The sequence below is a fragment of the Pinus tabuliformis genome, chromosome X (genome assembly GCF_031772625.1).
Source record: "Pinus tabuliformis cultivar Carrire ecotype Pingquan chromosome X, CPIR1, whole genome shotgun sequence".
In the NCBI taxonomy this organism is placed as follows: domain Eukaryota; kingdom Viridiplantae; phylum Streptophyta; class Pinopsida; order Pinales; family Pinaceae; genus Pinus; species Pinus tabuliformis.
The window spans coordinates 800,778,698-800,805,027 of record NC_142308.1 but is presented as its reverse complement, the minus strand read 5'-3'; the positions used below and the strand labels follow the sequence as shown (position 1 = coordinate 800,805,027).

Below are 26,330 nucleotides of genomic sequence, written 5' to 3'. Positions count from 1 at the left end.
TAAAAGTGGAAACACATATACCATGCTATTATATTAGGCAACTCCACAATTTGTCCTTGTCAACTTGTCAAAGTTCATGCAGGTTATACATTCGCCAAAGAATAACCATTTTTAACTTTGCAACATTCCAAAAACCTCACACACACATTACAAAGTCCAATCACAACTTTCTCTTCTCAAGTCAATATAGTGACTTCAAAATCATCAAGCTGAAAGAATCTTCAGAGAAGTAAAACAAGGGTAGAAGCCATTTAAATCAAACACCAGATACTGTAGTTCAGAGAATATGCTTCACCAACAAAATCTCCTTTTCTGCAAAAACAACAACCAGTCAAACAGCGGCAGAAAGATTCCAGGTTAACACAGTATTAGCACATCCTCTTTGAAAACTTACACAGAAAATGTATTTAATATTTAATGAAGGTGCTGATGTGCCAAACTAATCATCAAGTGCTGTCCATGAGTCTCTCAAAGGGTACTCGCACAACAGAAGTTGACTTCTTCAAAAATGCTCAAGACACTCAGTGAGGACAATGCAAGAGAGGGTGCCACTTGCACATTAGGCAACACTCAAAGACAAGGTTGGCAGTTCAGTTCAAAAGGAGGCGCTGCCACAAGGGAAGTCGAAGTGTGGCATCCCGCCCCCTTTAGGTAAAGATGTGCCAATCAGTATGACATCTAATAGCAGCTCACTATAAAATTCAAAAATCATCTTTCTAGTCAACAATCTGCATGATGTGCCATCGAGTAGTAGGTCGCTGGAAGGAATCTTACTCCTCCCTGCTCACTGAAATATATTTGCATTTTGAGCTGATGCCATGTCAGTGAGTACAGAGATGTACACAGAAAAATTTCACAATTGGAAATTTGAAAGGCTACATCAAAATGTGGCATAATACGTGTGGAATCAAACCACAGTAGAGGTCCTCGTGAAGAGATTGAGGTGAGATAGAACTTCAGGAAAGCAATCATTTAATTATGAAATGGTCACCTTTAGTTACATAGTGCAATCAGTATACCTTCTAAATTTCTAATAGCTGCTTGCTAGAAAACAATTGGAACATAAAGAGCTGTCAAAATGAACAGAAAAATGTTTCTGAAGCAGTCTTGTTTTGGAAAAATTGCATCGTTAAGTGGAAAGTAACCAAGGTCTATCACTGAAAAGTAATTCCATGGGTTTAGGGAATCCAGAACAAGCATCCCCCAATGAAATATCAGTGACAAGATGAGTTTTAATGAAAAGATAGCAGAAATAAAACTAGATTTCACTAATACATGCCATTCCCAGAAAGAAGGCTATAAGGAAAGAATATTTTTATGAAGATAATTAGGGCAGAGAAGAGTCAACATAACCACTGAACAAAAGAGTTCTGCAAGATATTGACATCTTGGATAGAGGAGTGGAAATCAAAGGTATTTGAAAGAAAATAAACAAAACAAATCAGACAGAAGATACGGCTCAACACAAGCCAAGTGTGGCCTGGTGCAAGTCATGTATGATTTTGATGATATTTACCCCTTGGTGGTGACATCTAAGCCAAAATTTTCTCCATACCCAAAAAAGAACTTACACGAAATTGAAGTTCCTTCATTTTCTCCATGGATTCAATAAGCTCTTCCTGTTTAGCAAGTGCTTCCTTCAATGCCTGAAGATGGTGAGATATATTCATATATATGAGAACAGAATCCGATTATTAAATTTCTTGAAAGACAAAAGAAAGCTCAGCTTCAAGTACAATAAATTTAAAACCATGTGCATCTCACCTTCTTTGTTGCTTCCAGCTCAGTTTCTAAAGCATGAATCCGGCTTGTAGCAGCATTCAATAATTCCTCCTTTTCTTCTGGCATCTGAGGAGGCTTTGCACTAACCTCATTGACCTTATCTTCCAACTCCTGAAGACGCTTTAGAACAGATGGAAGAACATCTTTAGCAGTGAACTCACATGTAGTAGGATGCTGAGATTCCTCCTTAGGCTCAGTCTCATAATTATATGCTACGGTCTTGGACTTCAGCTCTGCATTCTTATTTCCACTTGACACTTTCTTTTTGATGCCATCTGTAGCAAAATTGAATACAGCAAGTATGCTCATAATGAAGGCCATAAAAAATGCCGTAATCTGCACAATGATCCCCTGGGGTGTTTTAAGATCATCTACGGGTAGGAAGACATCTGCAGTAAACAGAAATAAAAGCATGTTTGAAAATCTCAACCAAATAAAAAAGATGCATCATGGAAAGCAACAATTTAGAGCAGGACTAAAAGATATTTATAACGCTATATTTAAGCTCCAAAATGCCATAAGTCATACTTACCCGAGAAGGGAAAAGAAAATTAAATATCCTGTTAGAAAGTGGGAGCATGCAGAGGGAAGACTGGAGGATTTGTCTCAATTGTAACATACAAACTAGAAGGGAAATTATGGGAGGAAACAAATGCTATAAGCACATTTGCTAAATGCAACATATAAAATAAACGAACATAGTATTAGCAAGATTTGTTATATAAATAAGAGAATATTCTCATTTACAAAATAGTAAAATACTCATTCTAGAAATAGAAAATACCAAGGGATGGTGTGCCAGATGCCCCTTTTCAGGTTAACTTAAAAATTGTAATGTGGTTTTGCATTTTACACCCATATTGTCAGTTGTACGCTGCTTTAAAAGCCATTAGAAGTGTGATCTTTTTGCCATGCCAAACTTCTTATAATTCTATATTTATAGTGCATAAAATTCAAGCACATAAAATATGATATGGAGTCCTGATGCTGAATTTCAACTTGGATTACTTTATGTAACACTGCTAAACCACAAACTGTCTACAATGATACTAAATGTGGAATAAATTCTCATAATCAATGCCTGATCCCATGACTCCAGTTGAAAAAAAAAACTTCCTAAAATGCATCACTGACAGAAAGCACCACTTATCCCAATATAATGGAAGGGGAAGAACAATTTATTCATATTCTACATACAACAGAGATACAGAAGTCAGACTTGGGAATGACCCAGCTCAGAAACCATAACATTGAAAAAACTTGGCAAATTAGGCAAAAAATCGGCTAACATTAAAAAATTGCATTAGTTTTGATCTTTTCCAGCTAAATTAACATATGTACATGCAAGCAAAGTATCTACCACAGATTAAACACCACTTTCTCATCTATCACAACGCTGATGTAACGCTGTCACTCACAGAGAGGAAATCTGCAAGAAAAAGTAGTCCAAAATATCTTCTAAAGCATCATTTTTCCCCTGCCAACACAATTTCTCAAAAAAAGGGGAAAAATTTTGGCAGACTCACATGCCAATTTCTTCAGACATGGGACAACTTCCTCCTCCTGAGAACTTGTTTTGAGTTGGACTCGCTGCTTAATCAGTGAATCAGTGAGTCCTGCAATGCTGATTTATAATCTTATTGATTCACATGTGTATTTTACCAGCAAAGTTATACCAAGGAAACTGAAATGTTCTTGTTGATGATGGCAAATCCAAACGTAATACTGTACATAACAAACTTTGGCCAGTCACTGCTACTTAGTACAAGGATAGTCAAGGTACAAATGACACTTACTTACATCCCTGTAAAATCTCATAATGGGCAATGCTTCTTACATGTGTTGACCAGAGGTGCCCATCTAAAAAAATCTTAAATTCATCCTTTCCTCCACTGACCATTCAAGGTTCTAAACTAGAGATTACTATTGCTCAGATATGTTGCCAATAGGGCCATGATTCACGATAAGGTTGACAAAGTATTACACAGTACACCAGGGTTCATTCTCTTTGTCTCCCACAACTAAATGACATATCAAAATAAGGATGTATCATGTGACTAGTAAGTCACAAGCAAATTTGCCAGAATAAATATCCCCCACACAGTCAGACTTAGCACCTAAGCCAAAGAAAAGTCGGTGTATATAATGTCCCAAGGGGACTTTTGCCCTTAGGGTTCTAATTTTGACTAGGGTTTCAACAATTCATGAAGAGGGTTATATATCATAACAGCAGTGCACATTCATTTGCCCGTATAACAGTAGATATCCATAATGATATAAAAGATGAACAACAATCATAAATTCTTCTGCAAACTACTATTGATTAGGACTAACTGTCCAATGAACAGCAGGCCCATGCAACCAGAAGAATTCCCAACTGTAATGTTAATATTCAATAGTAATGAAACCAAATCAAGAGTGCTGATCCACAAAGTTACAAACAACTTCAACCCACTCTAAGAATAATTGTCCTATGTAACACAGATGATCCTCGGTCTTACTAAATTTTTGCTATGCTAATGATGCCCTAACTGGACTGGGTGTCTTGCTACCCAGTGTTGCGAACATCTCAATAACATCCCGATTTTATCTTGAAATCATGACTTTTTGGCCTACCGATGTTCATTCTCTGTCTCCCACAACTAAATGACATGTCAAAATAAGGATGTATCATGTGACTAGTAAGTCACAAGCAAATTTGCCAGAATAAATATCACTCGGACAGTCAGACCTAGCACCTAAGCCAAAGCAAAGTCAGTGTATATAATGTCCCAAGGGGACTTTTGCCCTTAGGGTTCTAATTTTGACTAGGGTTTCAACAATTCATGAAGAGGGTTATATATCATAACAGCAGTGCACATTCATTTGCCCGTATAACAGTAGATATCCATAATGATATAAAAGATGAACAACAATCATAAATTCTTCTGCAAACTACTATTGATTAGGACTAACTGTCCAATGAACAGCAGGCCCATGCAACCAGAACAATTCCCAACTGTAATGTTAATATTCAACAGTAATGAAACCAAATCAAGAGTGCTGATCCACAAGTTACAAACAACTTCAACCCACTTTAAGAATAATTGTCCTATGTAACACAGATGATCCTCAGTCTTACTAAATTTCTGCTATGCTAATGATGCCCTAACTGGACCGGGTGTCTTGCTACAGTGCTACCCTTACAGATCCACTTGCCTATTGTTCTCTGTTCTGACTTGTCTGCCCCGCTGTTCCATGTCCGTGGCTGTGGTATGACGGATTCTCCTTTTTACTGTTGCAAGAGCCTTAACCAGGGTACTGCAGGGTGTGCCCTTACTCAGCTGCACGTGTTTCCTTTAATCTGCTGCAGGGAGATCTTAAGGAGGTCTTGACAAGCTGCCAAAAGAAGCCCTTGGCACGGAGGTCACTGCCTCACTTGATCCAACAACGATCTCTATCCAGGTAACCTTCACCCACAAATCTCAGATCAACTCAGCCACAGTGCTGTCATGGAACAAGTCTGGAAACGGGGGCCGCTGCCTGAATTAGGTGCCTTCAGGACCTCGCTCAGACCCTAGAGGGGTCTTTGCTACTCCAAAAACTGCCTTGTTGTCCTAGAATCAAGCTTTGGTGCCTCAGCGAGGTCCTTCCACAGCATCAAGTCTCTTTAGACTTTAACCAAATCTCTAGTGGCCAGACATACCCCAGAAATGACCTTCGTTGTTCTTTGTTCTTTGATAGAGCTTGTTGAATAACCAAGAACCACTTCCTTATGTGCCAAACCAGACCAGAGATGGTCCAAGAATATTAACCTATAATAGACAGAGAAAAGAGAAGTCTAGCTATGGTGGGATCACCTTCACCAAAACTAGAGAAAAGGAAAAAGGGGTTTTAAAACCCTCAAAGCCTCGGGCTCAAAGAAAAATAGATCATCCAATCCAATTCATGATGAGAAAATAATTCCACCTCTCTTTTATAGATTCCTCATGGGGCTCTCTCTTCTTTAATCTAATCTAATGTAATGTGAGGGGTTACAAGGGTAGCCTCCTCATGGGGCCTCTCTTCCTTAATCTAACGTGTGGGGTTATAAGTCTCTTCTTTAATCTAACGTGTGGGGTTATAAGTGTAGCCCCAATTCGCACTTTTTGCCTCAGCTACTCCAAAATTTACCCAATGTTGGCCCTAAGGTAACATTGGATAATTGTTTCCCCCTTATTAATGACTATAGCTTACAGCGTGTGGGGTTATAAGTCTCTTCTTTAATCTAACGTGTGGGGTTATAAGTGTAGCCCCAATTCGCACTTTTTGCCTCAGCTACTCCAAAATTTACCCAATGTTGCCCTAAGGCAACATTGGATAATTGTTTCCCCCTTATTAATGACTATAGCTTACAGTGTTGGATATTAATGACTATAGCTTACAGTGTTGGATAGGCTACTTCATCCTCCCTTAGGCAATTAATCGATAGAGAACATTACAATGTATGAAATGCAAACACCAAATTTGGGATGTCTCTAGAAGCAACTACCAAAACAAAATATTTATAAATGAGATCTATAATCCTTAAGTTCCCCTTTTATAGTGAAGAAGCTAATTCAAGTTTTTTTTATCATTCATAAACCGTAAATGAAGTTTATAATCCTTCAGTCTCATAGTATGTCACAGGGTTCACGGAACTTAAACTTTGATATTCGAAGTTTGGCAAACCTCAAACAAAATATAAATTTGGCTCAGGTTTGAATCAAGTTCGACTAAAGGTTCATTCCGTTCAATAAATAATGTTCAAGATATTTTTTAATAACATGAAATGAAATGCACAAACTCTGCCTTCGAACCCCCATCATTAAATGTGCCTTTCAGTGACATCAATTTTTACATTACACTCAAAAGAAAACCTCCAAATAGTTATCAAATGTTACCTTTGTGACTTGTCTGGCATATATGATTCTGAGTTTTCAAGATATTTTTAAATAACGCAAAACAAAATTAAATTACAATCAAGGTTGGGACAACACTTGTTACATGTTCATATCCCAAAACATGGTTGCTTAGGTAGAGACCAAAAAATAAAAACGACTTCTTATTCCAAAAGTCAATGGCACCTTAAACAATACCTTTAGATGCCAGCAAATTTTCTCCATAATCCTTTCATTTCCAACCAAAAAATAAAGAAAATGTCTTCTCATTCCAAAAGTCAAATGCGAATTAAACGATACCTTTCGATACCGGCAAATTTTCTCCATAACCCTTTCGTTTCCAACTAATATCCACAGCCTTGTCGACCATAGGAACAGATTCATACTCCGAAAATCCATCAGAGGAATTTGCTTGCCAAGCAACCTTGCCCTATAAGGAGAAAATCAGGATAGAAGAGATAAGAAAGACTATAATTTGCAAATGCTTATTCTTGGTAAAACTAGAGCAAAAATAAAAATTTATAGAAAATAGTAGATAGACGTAAAACAAAATCTAGCTGTTATCTCAAATTATGAAAATTGCTAGAGAAAAAATAAGGCTTAGACCACTTAACAGTTGCAAGATGATTCCTACTAACTATATTCAATTGTGTGAACACGTAATCAACAAGTTTGCAAAGGAAATTTTCCATTGGCAATTATTCAATCACTAGTTGACACTTATTCCAACAGTCCAACTACCCTAATACAAATGAAACTGGCATGATTTTTCTTCACTGACAGCAGAGCTCCACATGATCTCTTAGATCCCATGACACTGGGGAAAAGAAAGATCAACTGGGGTAAAGCAATATCAATGTCCTACCAATGATGTCTAGGGAAAAGGAAGATCAATAGGGGTAAAGCAATATTAATGTCCTACAAATGATGTCCAGCAAATACTTATAACAACATATTAAACAGAAAATTGATATGTTATATATCAAAAATTTTGGATAACGAACTACTGAAGGATGTTAAGTAATTCTTGCACCAGCACATCCTATAGCTCAATCTCAACCTTCATGTTATCTAAAATAAATGAATCAATGTATAAGCCTTCGTCAAATTGTAATGTCCTCTTCAAATTAAATGTCGAAGGGAAGGGAGGACGTAATAGCTTATTTAACCCTATAAGTTATAGTCAATTAACTTATAGTAAATTGTAAAGAGAACTCATTATTTGATGTTACTTAGGTAACATTAGAAAATTTTATATGTCGAAGGGAAGGGAGGACGTAATAGCTTATTTAACCCTGTAAGTTATAGTCAATTGTAAAGAGAAACTCATTACTCGTTAATAACATCAGAAAATTTTATATGTCGAAGGGAAGGGAGGACGTAATAGCTTATTTAACCCTGTAAGTTATAGTCAATTGTAAAGAGAAACTCATTACTCGTTATTTGATGTTACTTAGGTAACATTAGATAATTTTATATGGGGCAAGTAGAGGGGAACTTGCAATAAAAGTCAAATTTGGGAAAATGGAGGTTTGGGAAAGTGGAAGGAAAGGGTTAGGCACTCAAAATTAAATTTAGAAGGGAAAACTCAAAAGATTTAAAATTAGAAGGGAAAACTCAAAAGATTTAAAATTAGAAGGGAAAACTCAAAAGATTTATTGTGAGATCATGGGTTGCTGTTCTTTCCAGCTGGGGCTCTTGGAGGGTTCTTTCCCGCTGAGGGTTTTAAGACCCATTTTTCTTAATTAGAAGGTTTTAAGAACTCTTTTTTTTTCTTAGTTAGAAGGTTTTAAGAACTCTTTTTTCTAATTGGAGGGCTCTGGGGCGCTTTAACCCTTTTTTCCTAATTGATTTCGGTAGTGAAAAATTCCACCCTAGCCAATCCTTTTACCTTTCTGGTTACCGGGCCAAATTCTGATTGAAAGGTCATCTTTCTGAGTCAAAGCCAAAACTGTAATCTTCATTTCTGAGGTAGCAAGGGTTGGAGTGATCATTCTAAGGCAGCAAGTCATTTTCTGAGATAAGCATAGGGCTGGAAACTGTCCTTTGAGGTAGCAAAGGGCTAGAATTGTCTTTCTGTGGCAGTGGATGGCATACCAGGGCTGAGAATCAGTCTTTCAGTGGCAGTGAAGGTCAAGACATCTCTCTGTGGCAGCGCATGGCATACCAGGGCTGAGGATCAGTCTCTCAGTGGTAACAAAGGTCAAGAAATCTTCCTCTGTGGCAGCGCATGGCATACCATGGCTGAGAATCAGTATTTCAGTGGCAGCGAAGGTCAAGAAATCCTCCTCTGTGGCAACGCATGGCATACCAGGGCTGAGGATCAGTCTTCCAGTGCCAACGAAGGGTCAAGAAATCTTCCTGTGCGGCAGCGGGTGGCATACCAGGGCTAAGAATCAGACTTTCTGTGACCAGCAAAGATTGGAAACTTAATTGTCTGTGGCAGCGAGGCTTGGGTCAACCTTGTAAGGCAGCGGATTACCTTTCCTGAGTAGCAGAGTCTTCCTGAGCCTGAGGCTGCAGGTTGGTCTTCCAAGACAGCGAAGGGCCTCCTGGGAACAACGAATTACTCTTCTGGGTACCAGAATCATCCTGAGGCTGAGGATTGATCTTTTAGGGCATCGAAGGCCCTCCTGAAGAGAACAGAGGATTGGCCTACCGTGACAGCAACGGAATTCTGAGGCAACGTTTCACAATTCTATGCATGTGCACAAGGCTATATATATCCTCAAGTACACTCACATAATAGGTATGTCAAAAGCACTGATAATCATCAACCTAAGTGACTCCTGATTAAAAGTTAATTGCAACTAGAGAAAATCCTAGTATAATAGAAACTGAATATCAAATTACAATTCTCATAATATGAGGCATAAAATCTACTGTTCACCATTACCATGTTAGCAAAGCAAGAACTGCCAGCTTTTCATAATTCATAGGTATTTGTGGTATCCTATATTCAAGACATGCAAAGAGGATCCTTGTTCATAAGGGGCATAACTGACAGCACGAAGTGTATATATAGAGTTTAGATTATATATAAACAACATACAACCAAATTAAAAGATAATATTTTTTAATTTAAATATGTTTTCTAATATATTATTACATTATTAAACTTCTATTATAATCGTTTATAATTATATAAATTTATACCATTTAAATATGTATGATCAAGACATGCAAAGAGGGTCCTTGTTCATAGGGGGCATAACTCACAGCACGAAGTGTATATATATAGTTTAGATTATATATATAAACAACATACAACCAAATTAAAAGATGATATTTTTAAATTTAAATATATTTTTTTATACATTATTACATTATTAGACTTCTATTATAATCGTTTATAATTATATAAATTTATATAATTTAAATATGTATGATCAAGACATGCAAAGAGGGTCCTTGCTCATAAGGGGCATAAATCACAGCACCAACACCAAGTATATATATAGTTTAGATTATATATATAAACAACATATAACCACCAAGTATATATAGTTTAGATTATATATATAAACAACATATAACCATATTAAAAGATGATATTTTTTAATTTATATATGTTTTTTTATATATTATTACATTATTAAACTATTTTTTATAATCGTTTATAACTATATAATTTAAATATGTATGATAAATGACAACAAAATTTAAGAATTAAAATATTTATTTTAATATATATATTTTCCTTTTATATATTTAACTTTTATATTTATTAAAATATTACACTTATACTATAACTATTTATAAATATATAAATTTATATAATTTAAATCTTAAAAATAAATATTTATATATATAAAAATAATGATAATAAAAATTAGAAATTAAAATGTTATTTTTAATTTAATCTACTTCAAATTCATACTTTAATGAAACCGGTTTCAAATAAATGCAGTGCTATAGTGCCATAGAGGGGTGGATCATCTTGTTGGGCATCATCAAAATATATCACTTTTTTATTTTATTGAAATATTACACTTCTATTATATCGGTTTATAAATATATAAATTTATATAATTTAAATATACATGATATAAATAAATAAATAATATATATATATATATATATTCTCAAAAACAGCACACATCTATTTTATTCAAAAATAATAAATAATATATATATATATTTAATTTTTGTACTTTATTAAAATATTACACTTTTTTTGTTGAATTGAGGCTTTTGTGATTCATATCAAGTTTACCAGAGATTTGGCGTAAATCACATGATATTTCATTTTTCGACGCGTTTCAAACCAACCAGTGTGGTTCATCGTCAGGACAAGTTGAAGAAACAGATCAAGCTATGCATGTTAAATAGATAGAGCAGACCTCCAACGGCTATAATTCATGACCAGTCAATGGCTATAACTGCTAAATTTGACTAGGGAACAGATAGATGGACTAGGACCAGAGGCATAAAAATAAGTTAATTTCATTTATTAAATTGGAAGTTAGTTACTTTATCATATAAAGTCAAAGGGACATATGATTATATATATATATATATAAAGTAATTTTAAATGATTATTAAGTTATTAGTTAGTTGTAAAAGGTATTAAATAAATATATAAAATATAAAAGTCAAGTGTTAGAATCATATTTTAATATAAATAAAAATAATTGTATATCTAATTAACCTAGAGGTTGACCTATTTAATAAATTATCCAGATTTAATTAATTGTTTATATGAATTTACATAAAGGTTTTAACTACTTTACAAAGATATTATTAATTTTATTCAGATAATAGTTATTTTAGAAGGTATTGAAAATAATATTTTAAATATCCAGAAATAATTAATCGTATATCTAATTGTTAAATTAACTTATTATTATATAATGGTACAAGTAATAATATTATCAATCAGTTAAAATTATTAGGAAACGGCATAATAAGAACAAACCAATAAAAAATAAAAAAACGAGGGAGGGGAACCAAGAAGAAAGCGACTAGGAAGAGAGCGTTGGGACCCAGCAACTACTGATCTTCCAGCCATCCTCTCTATTGAGATTGCTCAGCCTTTTTTCAATCTCAAGGGCTTCCCTAAATTTTCGATGATGGAACTGCGAAACCCTAGCAATAACACTAGTTTCCTCAATACAAACATGATGTTTGGTTTTTTCCGCATGTTCTGCTAAGGCGGAGGAATTGATTCTTCTATGTTTAAGGTCAGCTGCGTGCTCACTAATCCTTTGATTAATGGAGCGACCAGTCTCACCAATGTAGGGGGTCCCACAGGAACAAGGGATAATATATACCCCTTTCATATCTCTAGGGTCGATAGGATCCTTCACCGATCTGAGGGACTTACGAATGGTGTTAAAAGGCCTAAAGGTCGCAGGGACATTATGTTTCTTAAGAATTCTTGCAATCTTGTCAGTGGTCCCTTGAACAAACGGAAGATGGACACTTGGAATCCGTTCTTTCGGTTCTAACAGTTCTATTAAAATTGTTTATATATATATATAATTGAAATATTACACTTTTGTTATAACTGTTTATATAAATTTATATAATTTAAGTGATTTGAGTGTTTATGATATATATAAAAAACACACATATATATAAAGAGAGATTCAACTAGTTCAAACTAGAATACTTTATTGAAATATTATACTTCTATTATAATTGCTTATATAAACTTTTATATTTTATTGAAATATTACACTATTGTTATAACTTTTATTATTGTTATAACTTTTAATTTATTTATTACGAACCACCTCTTTGAATTTCCTGTGATTTCATAACGAATTTCAATAGAATTTTAAACAAATTTCATGAAATTATTGGTGTTCATGTTTGGTTTGTATTCCACTTGAGATTTGTGAACCTCATCTAATAAATTCGTCCAGGAATGAAATTCGGTGAGCTTCAAGTTTTTGAATTTCCTGTGATTCCATAATGAATTTCAATAGAATTTTAAACAAATTTCGTGAAATTATCGGTGTTCGTGTTTGGTTTGTATTCCACTTGAGATTTGTGAACCTCATCTAATAGATTCGTCCAGGAATGAAATTCGGTGAGCTTGAAGTTTAATCAATTTTGTTCACCAAACCTAGTGACTTTAGCTTCTAAGCAAGAATTTTTGCATTCGCTCATAACTAAGAAGCAAAATAATGCTCTTAACATTTAAAGAGCAGTTGATGACACTATTTATTAAAAATCAATAATATTCATGAATACCAAGAGACAAAAATATATCATGCAGCTTGTAAAATTAATGCATCCCACTCATTAATCAGAAATCACAATTTCCCATGTTAGCTCGGATATCCTTTAAACATAAACTTGTATGCATCCAACAAATTTGAAATGCTTGCAAAATACATGCACAACTAGACAGGATTCAAAGGACTTACTTCCTCATGAACAGGAGTTAACCGAGAAAGTCCAGGGCCCCTGTGTACTTTAGGAGAGACAACATCATCTACATCTGACCCCGACTCTGCAGTAGATGTATCACCACCCTTTGCCTGGCAACATGTTGAAAGGAAACAAACTTTACAATCAAAAATATATAGCAAGCAATTCTGAATGATAATCCTAACTAACTACAGATGACAAAATACTGAGACTTAATTTCACAGTGTATCAGTAGATTTTAGGTGGTTAGAACAGAGGCAGTAAAGTCACCTTCGTATAATGTGGTTTACCATGCGAAATTGTCTTCCCATCAACAGTTACGGTCACAATTTGCCTTGCAAATCTAGCTTCACCATGCACCAACTGCGCAGCCAAATATGAGCACATATTATAATTTTATGGAATATGAAATAAAGCTAACCATAAAAAATGCTATATGCTTGGAAGCATATTCTGCATTCTAAAAAAGAAAATGACGACTTCTAGTCAATTTTTGTATCATTATCAAAATGAAGCAATAGTCAATGGCAGGATTCTAAACTCCACACCTTCATTATCTCTGGATCCTTCCACGGTCCCTTGTCAGATGCAAGGCACCCTCCTTCTTCAGGACATACACAGTTGCCACCCAAAAATTCAGGCAATTGGCTGTTTGCAAAGCAAGCAAATGATATAAGAATTATCTATTACTTTATCTACAAAGACCTGAATCTAGATGTCTCAATTAAATTTCAAACAGTTGAGCAGTAACAAGAAGGATACCTTGCATCAATGACTTCTAAGAGCTTGCTCTGATACTTATTTCCAAGTACCTGCACTAACAAGAAACATTTTTAAAATAGAATATAAAGATTAACTTCCTGGCAAACTGGACAAGGAGTAAGCAACAATACAAGACATTTAAAAAAAATTCCGATGTACAATAAAGTTAATCATTCTCACATACATGTATCTTTGCAGTTGTCTTTGGATCAAGGAAACTTTTTATAGTGTTCCATAGCAATCTAAAACCAGCACCAGCATTGATGATGAACATCTGACACAATGTCTACAGCAATTTGCATTGCATATTGTGTTAAGTAATACATACAAAAAAATAACTGTACACACTGTAATGATGCACATTACAAACCGAAACTAACTATCGATGTCAAATTACTTGCAGCAATTTTTCAGTGTGCCTTTCATTAACTATTGACATGACTTGCTATACTTTAATTAAAATATCACAAAGTACCTCAGGATAGTTGTCCCCGTCAATTTTCTGTATACGTAATATAAGTTCTCTTGCAGACTTATTGAAATTCTTTAGACCCTGAATCAAAAGAAAATATTAGGCCAATATACACAATTAGTTGCAAAGCAGAAGTAAATATGAGACAACAAGCACAAATTCATGAGTGGAGTGCATTTTATCCAACAAGTAACATGCCAAAGACTGTTTACACATCAGAACGAAGCCAGAATAATTTGAATGTTGATGAATTGAAACAATATGCTCACTCCAAAAATAGCCATATCAAAGAAGTAAGAAAATGATAGAATATTAGACCTACCACACCCTGGACATCCAAAATTGTTGTGGTGGAATCGATGTGACTTTTTGCAGCAATGGAACAGGCAGGGAACTTAACATTCAAAGTCTTCTCAAATTCCTGAACATGATACTTCAGATATCTCTCAATAGTTGTAACCTGCATCAGTTTAATCGGATCAACCTTGCCAATTCTCTCTATATAAACTGGTCTTCCAGCCTTGTCTACTCCATGATGACCTTGTGGATAGTACTTGAGAACTTCATGTAGCTCTTTGAAGTCAAAATCCTGGAAGGAATTGAAATGAGCACAAGTAAGTGAAACTGTAACATACAAATACCATGTCACAAAGACAGTATATTGCAATATTCTAACATGTGGTTAGAAGTCTTTGTAGGGAAAATAAAACCATCTCAACTCGGGCAACAATAATGAATTACAGGTATTAGGAACAGAAAAGGAATTTTGTTTGCAATATAAGAAACATTTGTTCAAATTTACTGCAAAAGCAATAAAAGAGAAACAAAAGATATGTAGAGGATAATCGTACCTTCAACACACCATATACCATGCAATTCAATTTTGCAACACGACAAATCAATTAAGCAGAAAATAAATAATGGGAGAAACAGAACAGAAAACATGGAAAAGAGTACTTCAAATTCTTATACATTATATATAAAAGTATGAAGCAGATATGGAAATGCTTAGAGGCACTCCTATGGAATTGTTGCAATCAGTAACTTGAAAAAATGACGCATATAAAACCTACTAAGATATGCTGGTGATTAAAGCATTAAATGCAAGAGAAAAATACTAGATATCTTGTGCTAATACAACATACGTCAATTAAGTGTACATCTATATTACAATGATTACCTCCTCGATAGTATCAGCACCATACTCCTTTCTCCAACGAAGCATCTCGGCCCACATTTGCTTCGTTTTCTCAATGTCAAATTTCCTTGCTTTCAAGAATCTGCATTATGCATCAGTATTACTTAATATAATTTTGATCAATATGCTCTCATCGGATGATGAGAGGCCTACGATGATGAAATTCTGTTGATAATAGCTAATGAAATGTCCCTAACTTAAGCTGTTGGAAAGAAATATGGAAAACGTGGCTACAACAGTAATCCTACCTAAGGCAGTAGTATTGCAGAGAGAATTCATTACATTCTGCAATCACAATTACTTGGGGAAGAAGATTTTCTCTATCAGCAAATTCAAAAAATGTTCGGTGGGTTTCCAAATGGAGGTCAAGAAAAATTTCGCAAAGAATAAATAGAGAATGAGGAAGTGAATGATTACATGAGATAAACAAAGGAATCCAGTACCATTTTGGTTAATATAGGTCAGGAATCTGAAAAAAAAAATTGCCATTTTTTATGTTTTTATCATCTCTGGACCATCAAAGAACTGTCCAGAAAAGCACATAATGAAATAATACATAACATCTAGGGTGGCACAAGTTAAAAAGCCTTTCTCACATCTTTGAAAATTGTTATAATAAAAGCTTGTTGATTTGCTTTCCAACACCAGAGCATGCATTGTTAATTCCAAACCTAATGCTTCACAAGAAGTCATTGTATGATATCCTTGCAGTTCATACAAGGTAAGCCATTCTTGCTTAGTAAAAGCCCTTAGGACTCACTAAATGAGTCAAAGGAAAAGCCCAGGGTAAAGGTACTTTATTGAGGCATTTTCATATTCTCCTGCCATGAAACAAAAACAAAAAACATATAGCAAATTCTTCCTTTTATCAATAGCAATAGATAGCATAAAGAATCAGGGCACAGTAGCAAATTCCAGTCTCAAATGCCAATCATAGTATAAAGTACCCTTATAGAGGCAAGGTCCACTGAATTTGTAGATTGGCATTTCATACTTTGTCAACAAGGTACTTTATCCACATCATCAATTCACTAGGTTGACTAAAACAAACAGAGTAGAAAAAGATATCACCACATATAAAGGTTGCTAAACAAGCTGATCACTTTGAGGTAGAAAAGTGATTGGCCAAATTGCAACAGTACTTCTGCTGGCCCAAGATGGAACAGTATCTCCAACAATTTGTTAAGAGGATGCTTGGAGTATGGCAACACATCAAACAAGGCTTTGTCGATGTCTATCTCAGAAGTTGCATCCATGGTGAACCCTGACCATTTGCATTTCTAGAAATGCATCTCCTGCTGTGTTTCGGATACTTAGGAGCACTGTTAAATTCATAACTATTACTGTGATAGCTTGGATAGGGCCTAACCCACATGATTATAGTTTGGCAACAATTAGCAGTTACTTGAATTTTCCAATGAGGTTCACACGAGGTTCCCATTAGGTTGTTATATATACATTTTAATACATACATACATATATATAGATAGAGAGAGAGAAACTTCAAAATGAAATATAACATAAAATAGTAAGCATCAACAATAAAAATATTAAGTGTTATAATGGACATGGGAACTACAAGGATAAAATACAAGCCTGAGTTGTGCCACAAGGTTTACAAGGGTTAGGGAAAAGAAATGACAACTCAATCAACACCCATGAGGTTCAATGAACCTGAACAAAACTCACTTTGTTTAGGTTCACCAAATTTCAAACCTCGAGTTTGAAGCTCGATGAAGCTTCTAACATAGGATAGGGACATATTATTCTTCAGAATGCATGAAAGGCTGTCTAACAAAATAAATAAAATGAACCAGAGGAAGTTATTTCAACCATGAAAGAGAAAACTGAATCAAACAAGGAGATTATTTATATTTACTTATGTACATTAGCCAGCCAAACTTAAACATAAAATATCAAGGTCACCTCAACATCATATGATAATCATCGTGTCTGGGAGGCAGCAGGTCTTCTGCAATAAGTGCTTGACGAAAGTTATCAACGGCCGCTTGTTCCTCAGCATCTCGTACATCCTTAATTATATTAACCTTCCTTCTAGGATTCCTTTTTTTTAAGGAGTGCCGAAACTTCGTTGAGGCATTGATTGCTTTCTTTTTAAGAGCTCCAATTTTAGTTTTTCTTCGCTCATCCTCAGAATTCTCCACATCAGATTTCCTCTCTCTCCTTTCATCTTGAGCAGAAGATCCCTCAAAACCTGAACATGAAGTCAACCACAGACTCTATCAAGACACAGAGTGATGCTTGTCAAACAAAATTGAGATATACAATATAGAAATCTACAGTTGTAATAGACAAAAAAAAGTAACAAATCTGGCTAATTGATCACAGTGTGGTCATTGCAGGGGATATACCCAATACAGAAATTATTCTACTTGTCATTGACAGAAAATATATACTTATCTTGGAGAGAAACTAGTACAAGTTGGACATAGAACAGAAGTTGAGCATATGGGAGATGGCCCTAGGACTGCATCAAGTCAACTATGGAGAGGTCGACCATCCAAGCCCCTCCTCAATTTTCTAATCCCATGAGGAACTATTGGGTATCTACTATCTAGAGGAAATCCCGAAGATTAAATGAGGATTTGACATGTCTGAGGAATGAGCTGGATTTCAAAGCTACAGTGACAGATGGCACTTGTAGAAAAGGTGAAGGGTCTTTTCCAATGATAGTCCACGTAATGAGACAGCAATATCGATCCAAAAAGGGGTTCTGGAGGCTTTGTGTCTATTATGTGCAAAAGGTCAATCCTTGTCTGAATTCTCCCAAAAAATTTATTGCTTATTTGGAGCCTACAAACCCAAATCTGAAGGAAGTGGTGGTGAAGGCAAAGAAACACCAAAGGAAAAAGAGCATTGAAATTTAAGGCGAAAAAGGACAATATATACATGGTGGTGGACCAAGATGTGGGTTTAGAAGTTGAGGATCTGATGAGAATGGTCTTGGTAATGGGAAAGGTGGTCAAAGGCAAGTCTCTGAAACAGTGATTAGAAGCCAGTTGGAACAAAGTTTTAGTTTACACTCCCACTTTTCATATTCTAGTAAGAGACTGGATATGCTTTGAGATGAGAAGTGAGATCAATGTTGGTTCTGTCCTTAAGCGAGACTAGTTATGGAGTCCATCAAGTCTGGTTTTAGACCATTATAAACCCAGTTTCAATCCCAAGACAAGGCCCATACATATTCCACATTTATGGGTCTTATTACCGAGCTTACCCCCTGAATTAAGGTTTGAGGAGATATTAGCTGCTATTATCAATTCTATAGGATGGTTCATCACCATGGAAGAGAATTTTTCGCTAATCCAGACAAAAGAATGGCTAAGGTTTTGGTAGAAGTGGATTTCAAAGATACTTTATCAGCAGATAGTGAAATCAATAGGGGAAGCTGGGTGATGGTATAAAGGTTAGACTACTGGTAGGTCCCCTTCCGATGCTTGGTATGTCATGAAATCGGCCGCTTAAGAAAATGTATTTCTCCAAGAAGAAATTGGCAATATAGGGAGAAAGTATGGGGTTAAAAAGCAGATATTCATGTAATGTTATTCAAGGTAGGCTAAGTCCAACCCCTGATCTGTCATCATTGGCAGATATTCATGTAATGTTATCTATGCATATTCATCCCTCTCCTTGATTCAAATAGAACCTCAAGCCTGTTCAGGTGGTACCTACTCGGAATAATTCCATAAGAAGTAGAGCAAGAATCTCAAAAAGACTGGAATAGTTTCTTATGGTAGAAAGATTGTTGAAAAAGAAGAAAAGTACAAATCTTGTGTACAGGTTGGAGGTTCATCTGACCATCTGCCAATCTTGTTCCACATAGAAAAGAAGGATCAGAAACCTCCTGCCCTTTCAAGTTTAATCATACCCAGTAAAAGGAGGAGAGTTTCAGAGAATAAGTGGTCAGGATTTGCAAGAAGTGTGATGCCTCTTCTGGGGATTCAGCCATGATTCAGTTTTCAAAAAATCTTATCCATTTAAAAAAACTAGCAACCAGTAAACAACATTTTCAGATGTTATGCAAGGAACCAGAAAGCACAGTGCAGAACTAATGAACGTGAAGCTTTTTCCCAAAATAAATTATGTCAGAATGAATGCAAATTTAGAATAGGTCACAAAGAATGAGCTAAAGGCTGTGTTAGTCTTTCAAAAAAGCAAAAAGTCATGTGCCTGATGGCTAGACCGTAGAATTCTATCCAGGCTTTTATGAATATCTGGAGGAGGACCTTCTTAGAGTGTTATAGGAATCAAGAAATTCTGGAAGAGTTCTAGGTGCCTTAGGCTCAACCTTCACTGCACTTATCCAAAGAAGAATGATCCTGCTTCCTTTAAACATTTTAGACCTATATCGCTATTGAAGGTTATTGCAAATATACTGGAAATATACATTATCAAAGGTCATCTCAAAAGAACAATTTGGTTTCCTATTTAATAGACAGATACATGATGCAGCAGGGACTGCACAGGAAGGTCTTCATTCAATAAAAAATGGCAAAAAAACAGCAGTGGTCATGAAAATAGACCTTGCAAAGGCATATGACAAAGGAAACCGGATTATGGGCTGCATAGAATCACCTGCCTTTGCGGTATTTATAAGGATTCTTCAAGGCTTCAAAGGGTCTCAGACAAGGCTGCCCCTAGTCCCCTTTTCTATTTCTATTGAAACATAGGGCTTAAGCAGCCTGATTGCAGAAGCAAAGAGAGAAGGCTTAATCAGAGGAATAAGCATTGCAGGTACTATCAAAATAACTCATTTATTTGTGCATGATATCCTACTCTTTGGAAGACAGTCTCTCAGGGAACTGATTATTATAAAATCATTTTGGATACTTACTGCAAAGCAACAGGGATAGAGAGCAATACAAATAAATATTGTTTATTGTTTAATGGATTAGGTGAGAACCTGACAAAACAGAACAGCCAGTTATTTCCATGATCTACGAACGCATAGATGGAGGAGTAAAATACCTGGGTTTCCACTTAAAGACAACTGACTGTAAATATAGAGATTGGTTATGCCCAGTAAAGAAAATTGAAGCCAGGTTCTCATGCTTATGTCACAGGTTGTTATCTTAGGGAGGCAAGCTGGTATTGGTTAAGTTCAGTTTGGAATGTATACCAGTTTACTGGAAAATGGCAGTTGAAGGCATTCCACTTGTAAAATGTTCAGAGATAGCTAAACCAAAGGAGGCAAGTGGTTGGAGCCTGAAGAACATTTATGTCTTCAATCAAGCCCTAGCAGCAAAAATTCTATGGAGAATTATTTTCAATGAGGGTTTGTGAGGAAGGTAATGACAGCAGAATATCTAAAGGGCAGAGATCCAGCAGATTGGATCAGACAGGAGAGAACCAATAAAGGTGTCAAATGTTAAAAAAAATTGGTCAGAACCTTTCCTATCTTGCACTGCTTGGAAAATTGGACCAGGAAATAAGATGAGAATAGGTGTTGATCCATGGATAGGATGTAGTGGAAACTACAGACTGTCCAACTATCTTATTGAGAATCTGGATGCAAAGGAATAAGGTTAGCTGATGCTTCAATTCAAGGAGATCAGGGGGTCTGGTTTGTGGAGTTTCAAAGTGAACAGGCTGCAGAGTGGACACAGTAAATCATTAGATTCAATACTATTAAGCACAATGATATTGCTCTCAAAGATCAAGATGATGAGCTAGAGTGGTGAAGAAATAAAGCTACAGGTGTGCTCAGTGCTAAGCTTGGAAGATGGATACGATGCAAAAATAGAGGAAGAAATATGTTGAGAGAGAATCTGGTGATGGAGACTGGTCTGGAGTTAAAAAGTCCATGTAAAACAAGGATCTTTCTGTGGCTAGCTCTGGCCAACAAGATCCTAACCTGTGACAATGGTCAAAAGAGGAATTGGATACGGCCTGGCTGGTGCATTCTTTGTAAGGAAGTAAATGAATCTGTGGACGATATCTGTGTTAACTATTCCTTTACAAAATCTGTTTGGAAAGATGTTCTGCACAGTATAAAGGTTGCAATTCCTTGGGATATAACTGTTCTTTTACCAAATCTGTTAGGAAAAATGCTCTCCATAGTATTGAAATTACAATCCCTTAGGTTAAACCCTGTCAGTTAATATGCCCACAAAACTTCCACGTCTTGTGTGAGGTATGGTTAGCTAGATATAAGATGATCTTTACAGGAAAGGAGATGTCGATAGGTTTGGTCACTCATCAAATAAGGTTCTTTTACGGAGAAGGTTGGAAGCTGCCCAAGCAGAAGGGTACAAGAAGCTTAAAGAAACCAGATATTGACTTTGGAATGCCCTGGGGTTCCTTTGAGGGTACATTCCGAGGGAGCAGGTCAAGAAACTAACAACAGAGATGAATTCTATGCTTTGTGGATTCTGATGAAAGTAGTTGTTGAAAAACGTGTTAGCAGGTTACAGGTGCTAGGGGACTCAAAACTTTTGATGGATTGGGCAAATGGCAGAAGCCAAATTTCAAACCTGGCCCTACATCCCAGAATGGCAAAATCATTGGAGGCAAAAAATCATTTTCAAGAAGTTTCTTTTGCTTGCCCACATCTCCAGAGATATCAAATCCAAAGCAGAACTACTATCTAAAGAAAGTATTTCCTTGCTCGAAGAATCTCTAACTGAACAGGAATTCAGGGGAAATGCCCCTTTTGCCAAAAATTCTAGGCCTTTATTTTAATGAATTGTTCACTTTCTGTTTATTTTCAGAGCAGCTTCTATGCTGCTCTGATCAGTCTTGTTTTGAGTCTGTGCCAAAAAAAATTTGAGTATGTATATGTCATTGCTCTCTTGAGAGACCAGAAAGAACCATTTTTTTCATGAAAGAAGACTGCAATATGTCCTAGGAGTCTAGGCTAAAAACTCTCTGAAACTGAATAAGAGCAGAAAGGCCAGTTTATGTGTATTTTGATTTCTATTTTAGAAATATTAAATACAAAGTTTGTTTTCTTGGAAAAATATAAAAATTAAAATAAACTAGTATATGTTTATCTTTATCAAATGGTGTTTTTCAAAGTAAAAGCATGACTAGAAGAACATTGCATGTGGCTAGTGATTATTCACAGGTATGCTAATAGAAACAATCTAGAAAGTGGTCATTATGGGCAAGGTTGACAGGAAAAAAATGTCCATCTGCTTTAAACAAGTTATTGATGGCATATAACCAGATTGACAAGACCAAATATTTTCTGTCTGTTGGGAGATATGGTGCACAGTGCACACTAAAAAGAACACACAGTAACCTCTGGATTCAGTATTTGTAACCTACACTGCCAAGCGGACCTTGCATCAATTATGCGTAATCTCACTCCACCAAAAGACCCCTCACATCAAAAGGTCTCTATTGAACCCTAAAGGATTTTGGCTTCATCAGTGGAGTGATGAAGGGCTAGCTATGTTTTAATGACACAATACTGGCTAAGAGCATTTATCCTTCAGAGTTAAATAGACAGCTCTATTGGCTAGAATAGCTGCTTTCCCAGTGCTTAGGAAATAAACCTTGACCATGTGAGGAAGCAATTGTAGTTGCATCTGGCTTGCTACCCAGGTGTTAGATCTAGTCCATATGTCCGGAAAGAAGTCCTGGATCATAGCAAGAACAAATTATTGCCAAATGCAGTTACTGTACTCCAGTGGTCCAGTATATATATACAACACAGAAAGATCGATAAAGTGTGGGAACCAAATAAAAAAATATAAGCAAGTAAAACCTAAGAGTTTCAATACTGACAAGTATGAGAAATCACACCAGAGAATGTGTTATAAATATTGAAAATTTATGACACAATATTAATATTTGTCATCTCAGTTGTCTGAGGTGAAGAAACATCAAAGCTGTAAGAAATAGGAAAGAAAGAGTTTTCAAGTTGAGGAGCAAGTGATGGTACACCTGAGAAAGGGGTGATTTCCTAAAGGTACCTATAACAAATAAATATAAAAGAAAATTGGATCATGTAAAAAATTTAAAAAGATAAATAGCAATGTATGTCATTGATCTCCCAGAAGAATTGGACATCAGTCCAATTTTCAATGTTTCACACGCATACATATATATCAAACAAGGTCAAATGATGAGTCTGGTTACACTAACAAGGCGGCATGGAGGGGTCAATTACTGAAGAAGGAAAGAGAAGAAATTGAACAAGTTGTGGACAATAAGTTGATAACTACGCAAGCGAGAAATTACAACTTTACTTAGTCAAGTGAAAGGGTTTACCAGATTCAGACAAGTATACAACTTTACTTAGTCAAGTGAAAGGGTTTACCAGATTCAGACAAGTATACATGAATAGCCGGAAATACAGTGAGTAATCTACCAACATGAGTCTGAACCAGGAATTTCAAAAAAGAAATCTGGACACAGAAGAGGGTTGACAAAATACAAGATTAAAACCTGAACATGTTCACAATTGCAGAAGATCTCATGAAAACGTTGATCCACATTACAGATGCATATAGGAAGCAGTGCTTAAACAAGGACAACTATATAACTTTAGAAATAAGATATATCAAGTTCAATTGCTTCAGGAAATGTATATATATTATGGACTCCTAGAGCTGGTGATGTTAAAAAACCAAAATTCAATAGTGTTTACGTAACCACCATACAGCGCATCTACTGGAAATTACTTTATCATAATAAAGCCCTTCACAGATTGCTATGTCTCCAAATAATGACATAAATTGCTTTCAGGTTTCATCGCCATCAAGATCCTTACAATCGTTATTGACCTTAAGTCTCTAAAAAGCTTGATGTTGTGCAAATCTTAGATATGATTACCGAGAGAGTAAATAAGGCCTGATGACGAAAAGAAGACTTCTAATTATGACAGCAAAATTTCAGTATGTACTATGAATATAACAAATTTTTTTAACTCTACTGACTATAGTTTCAGAGAGGTTTCAAAAAACCAAAAAGCTAAAAGCTTCTCTCCTATCAATTGGGTTGAAAAACGTGCGACAGAACAATACACGATAGTTGTGATCTAGAAAGTGATAAAACCTAGATTTCAAAACGCCTAATTTTGTTTCAATTCCCAGAAAATGAACAGAGAGATTCCAAGGACAAAATGAAAAATAGAACCTTATGCTCCCATTACTTTTACTCTTTACATTAAAACTCTTAATTTCATGGGAAGTGAAATTTTCGCCACGGGATGACAATCACTAATTTCTCCACAGCTGATATAATTCAATTTTTTTTTTTTTTTTTTTGCATAATTCGATTCTTTGCAAGCCCTAAAACGCTTGAACATCAATCTAAATTTGCCCAGAAAAATAAAGTTCGGAGAGAACACAATTCCACCTAGCCAACCACATCTCTCAGATTCTCCACCAAGCTAAAAAAGTTAAGACTAGTTGGGCAGGGGGAACTTACACGGCCTAGCAAATCTGTCGAGAGGACCCGACATTGTCGAAGTTCTGAAGAAATTATTAGCCAAGTAGGGGCAAGTGCGCGGCAAAACGAAAGCGCTCTAAATCAGCAGATAGCCACGCCAACAAAACGCTGAGAAACCTGCATTTCATATATAGACCTCAGAATTGACAGCATTCTCTCAGATCGGGGGATCCATTCCTCAGTGCTACAAAAGTAAAATAACAAAAAGAGATGAACTAAAAATAACCACTAAATACAAATATAGCTAAAACTTATAAATGATGACGTTGGTTATCACAAATCCTTCGGGTCCTGGTTACAAATACATACAGCTGAGCAAAACAACTAATCTTCCCTTTGTCTCCCTTGTCCCTCTGGCTTATGAAGATGGTGGTGTCAACAATTTGTTTAGCGGGAGGATAGGATGGAGACCATGAAAGGCGAAACCGTAGAAGTGATAAACCGGCAGTTTTGGAGTCTCCAAGGCCTTTAATTTAAACAGAGCGAGATGCCAACACCGTGTCAACTTTGTAGGGCATGGGGGCCAAAGACGTGATGGTTTGGACCTATGCCAGCAGGGCCACGCATTTGCCAGCCGGCCCGCTCGCCCCGCCATTTTACCCCCGAAAACGTCTCTCTATCTCTAGCAGTATCTCTATCCACTTTGCTTAACAAAGAGAATAACTACCATGATTGACGCGGCGGGGATCAGGGTCAGAGCGTTTATTCGCCCGGTCAACCAGCCAAAAGTTGTTCTTAGTTTGAATGTGCCAGCAAACCTTCAATTATTGGGATCTCCAGCTTTGGTGGTTTTCCCTGTTCGTTAAAAGCACCCTTTTGCCATTGGCAGAAGCCCCTCCCATCTGACGGACTTCTAACCATGGAAACCGTCTCGTGAATTTCTAAACTCCAACCAAACAACCAACTAACCATAGATTAATAAATAATAAATATATAGCGTGAGAGGCTGTCCAGGTGTCTCTGCCTCTCAAGCAATTTCTTGTCTTTCACTTGTTCGAGGTGAAGATTAGACGTTTTCATGTTTTGACTTTGTCCAATCACGGGTGCTCGTGGAGCCCACCATCTTAATTTTAATCGTGCAAACCATCATGATGTTCAGTGATAAAGGGAGTTTGTGCAATATGGTTACTCTCAGGTTTAAATTTGATTGGTAATTTATAAGTGGGAAAAAAATTGACACTAAAATGCTCGTTTTTAGCAAGTAATTTGTTCATTAAATATGTTTTAAAAAGATTATTATTTTTACGGTTTTCATTAATTGAATTTTTTTAATTTCAATTATACTTATGAATCATGTGCAACTAAAGTTATGTTATGGGATAATCCCTAAAATATTTAGGGGATTTAAATTAATGGTTTGAAATTTTCTCTCATATTATGTATCTATTTTTTTCATTTTTTTTAATTAGGAGAATCG

At 35.8% G+C, this 26,330-nt stretch overlaps 1 protein-coding gene across 3 annotated transcripts; it reads right to left on the bottom strand.

Annotated features, from left to right (window-relative positions):
* LOC149142229 (phosphatidylinositol/phosphatidylcholine transfer protein SFH8-like) lies at window positions 1-25,514 on the bottom strand. 3 transcript variants are annotated; one of them, XM_089446216.1, is made up of 15 exons: window positions 25,223-25,514; window positions 24,893-25,030; window positions 17,420-17,708; window positions 15,476-15,575; window positions 14,618-14,884; window positions 14,299-14,376; window positions 14,008-14,109; window positions 13,824-13,873; window positions 13,610-13,709; window positions 13,332-13,424; window positions 13,058-13,171; window positions 6,981-7,110; window positions 1,765-2,171; window positions 1,572-1,646; window positions 1-312 (listed from the first exon to the last, which is right to left on the bottom strand). In XM_089446216.1, exons 2-15 carry the CDS (start codon window positions 24,924-24,926, stop codon window positions 292-294), a joined length of 1,860 nt encoding a protein of 619 aa, XP_089302342.1. In that variant the 5' UTR covers window positions 24,927-25,030; window positions 25,223-25,514; the 3' UTR covers window positions 1-291. The 3 variants fall into 3 exon arrangements, with proteins under 3 accessions (XP_089302342.1, XP_089302344.1, XP_089302343.1); XM_089446218.1 differs by lacking the exon at window positions 25,223-25,514 and adding an exon at window positions 25,179-25,195; XM_089446217.1 differs by lacking the exon at window positions 25,223-25,514 and having other exon boundaries at window positions 24,893-25,130.
* Window positions 25,515-26,330: the final 816 nt, after the last annotated feature.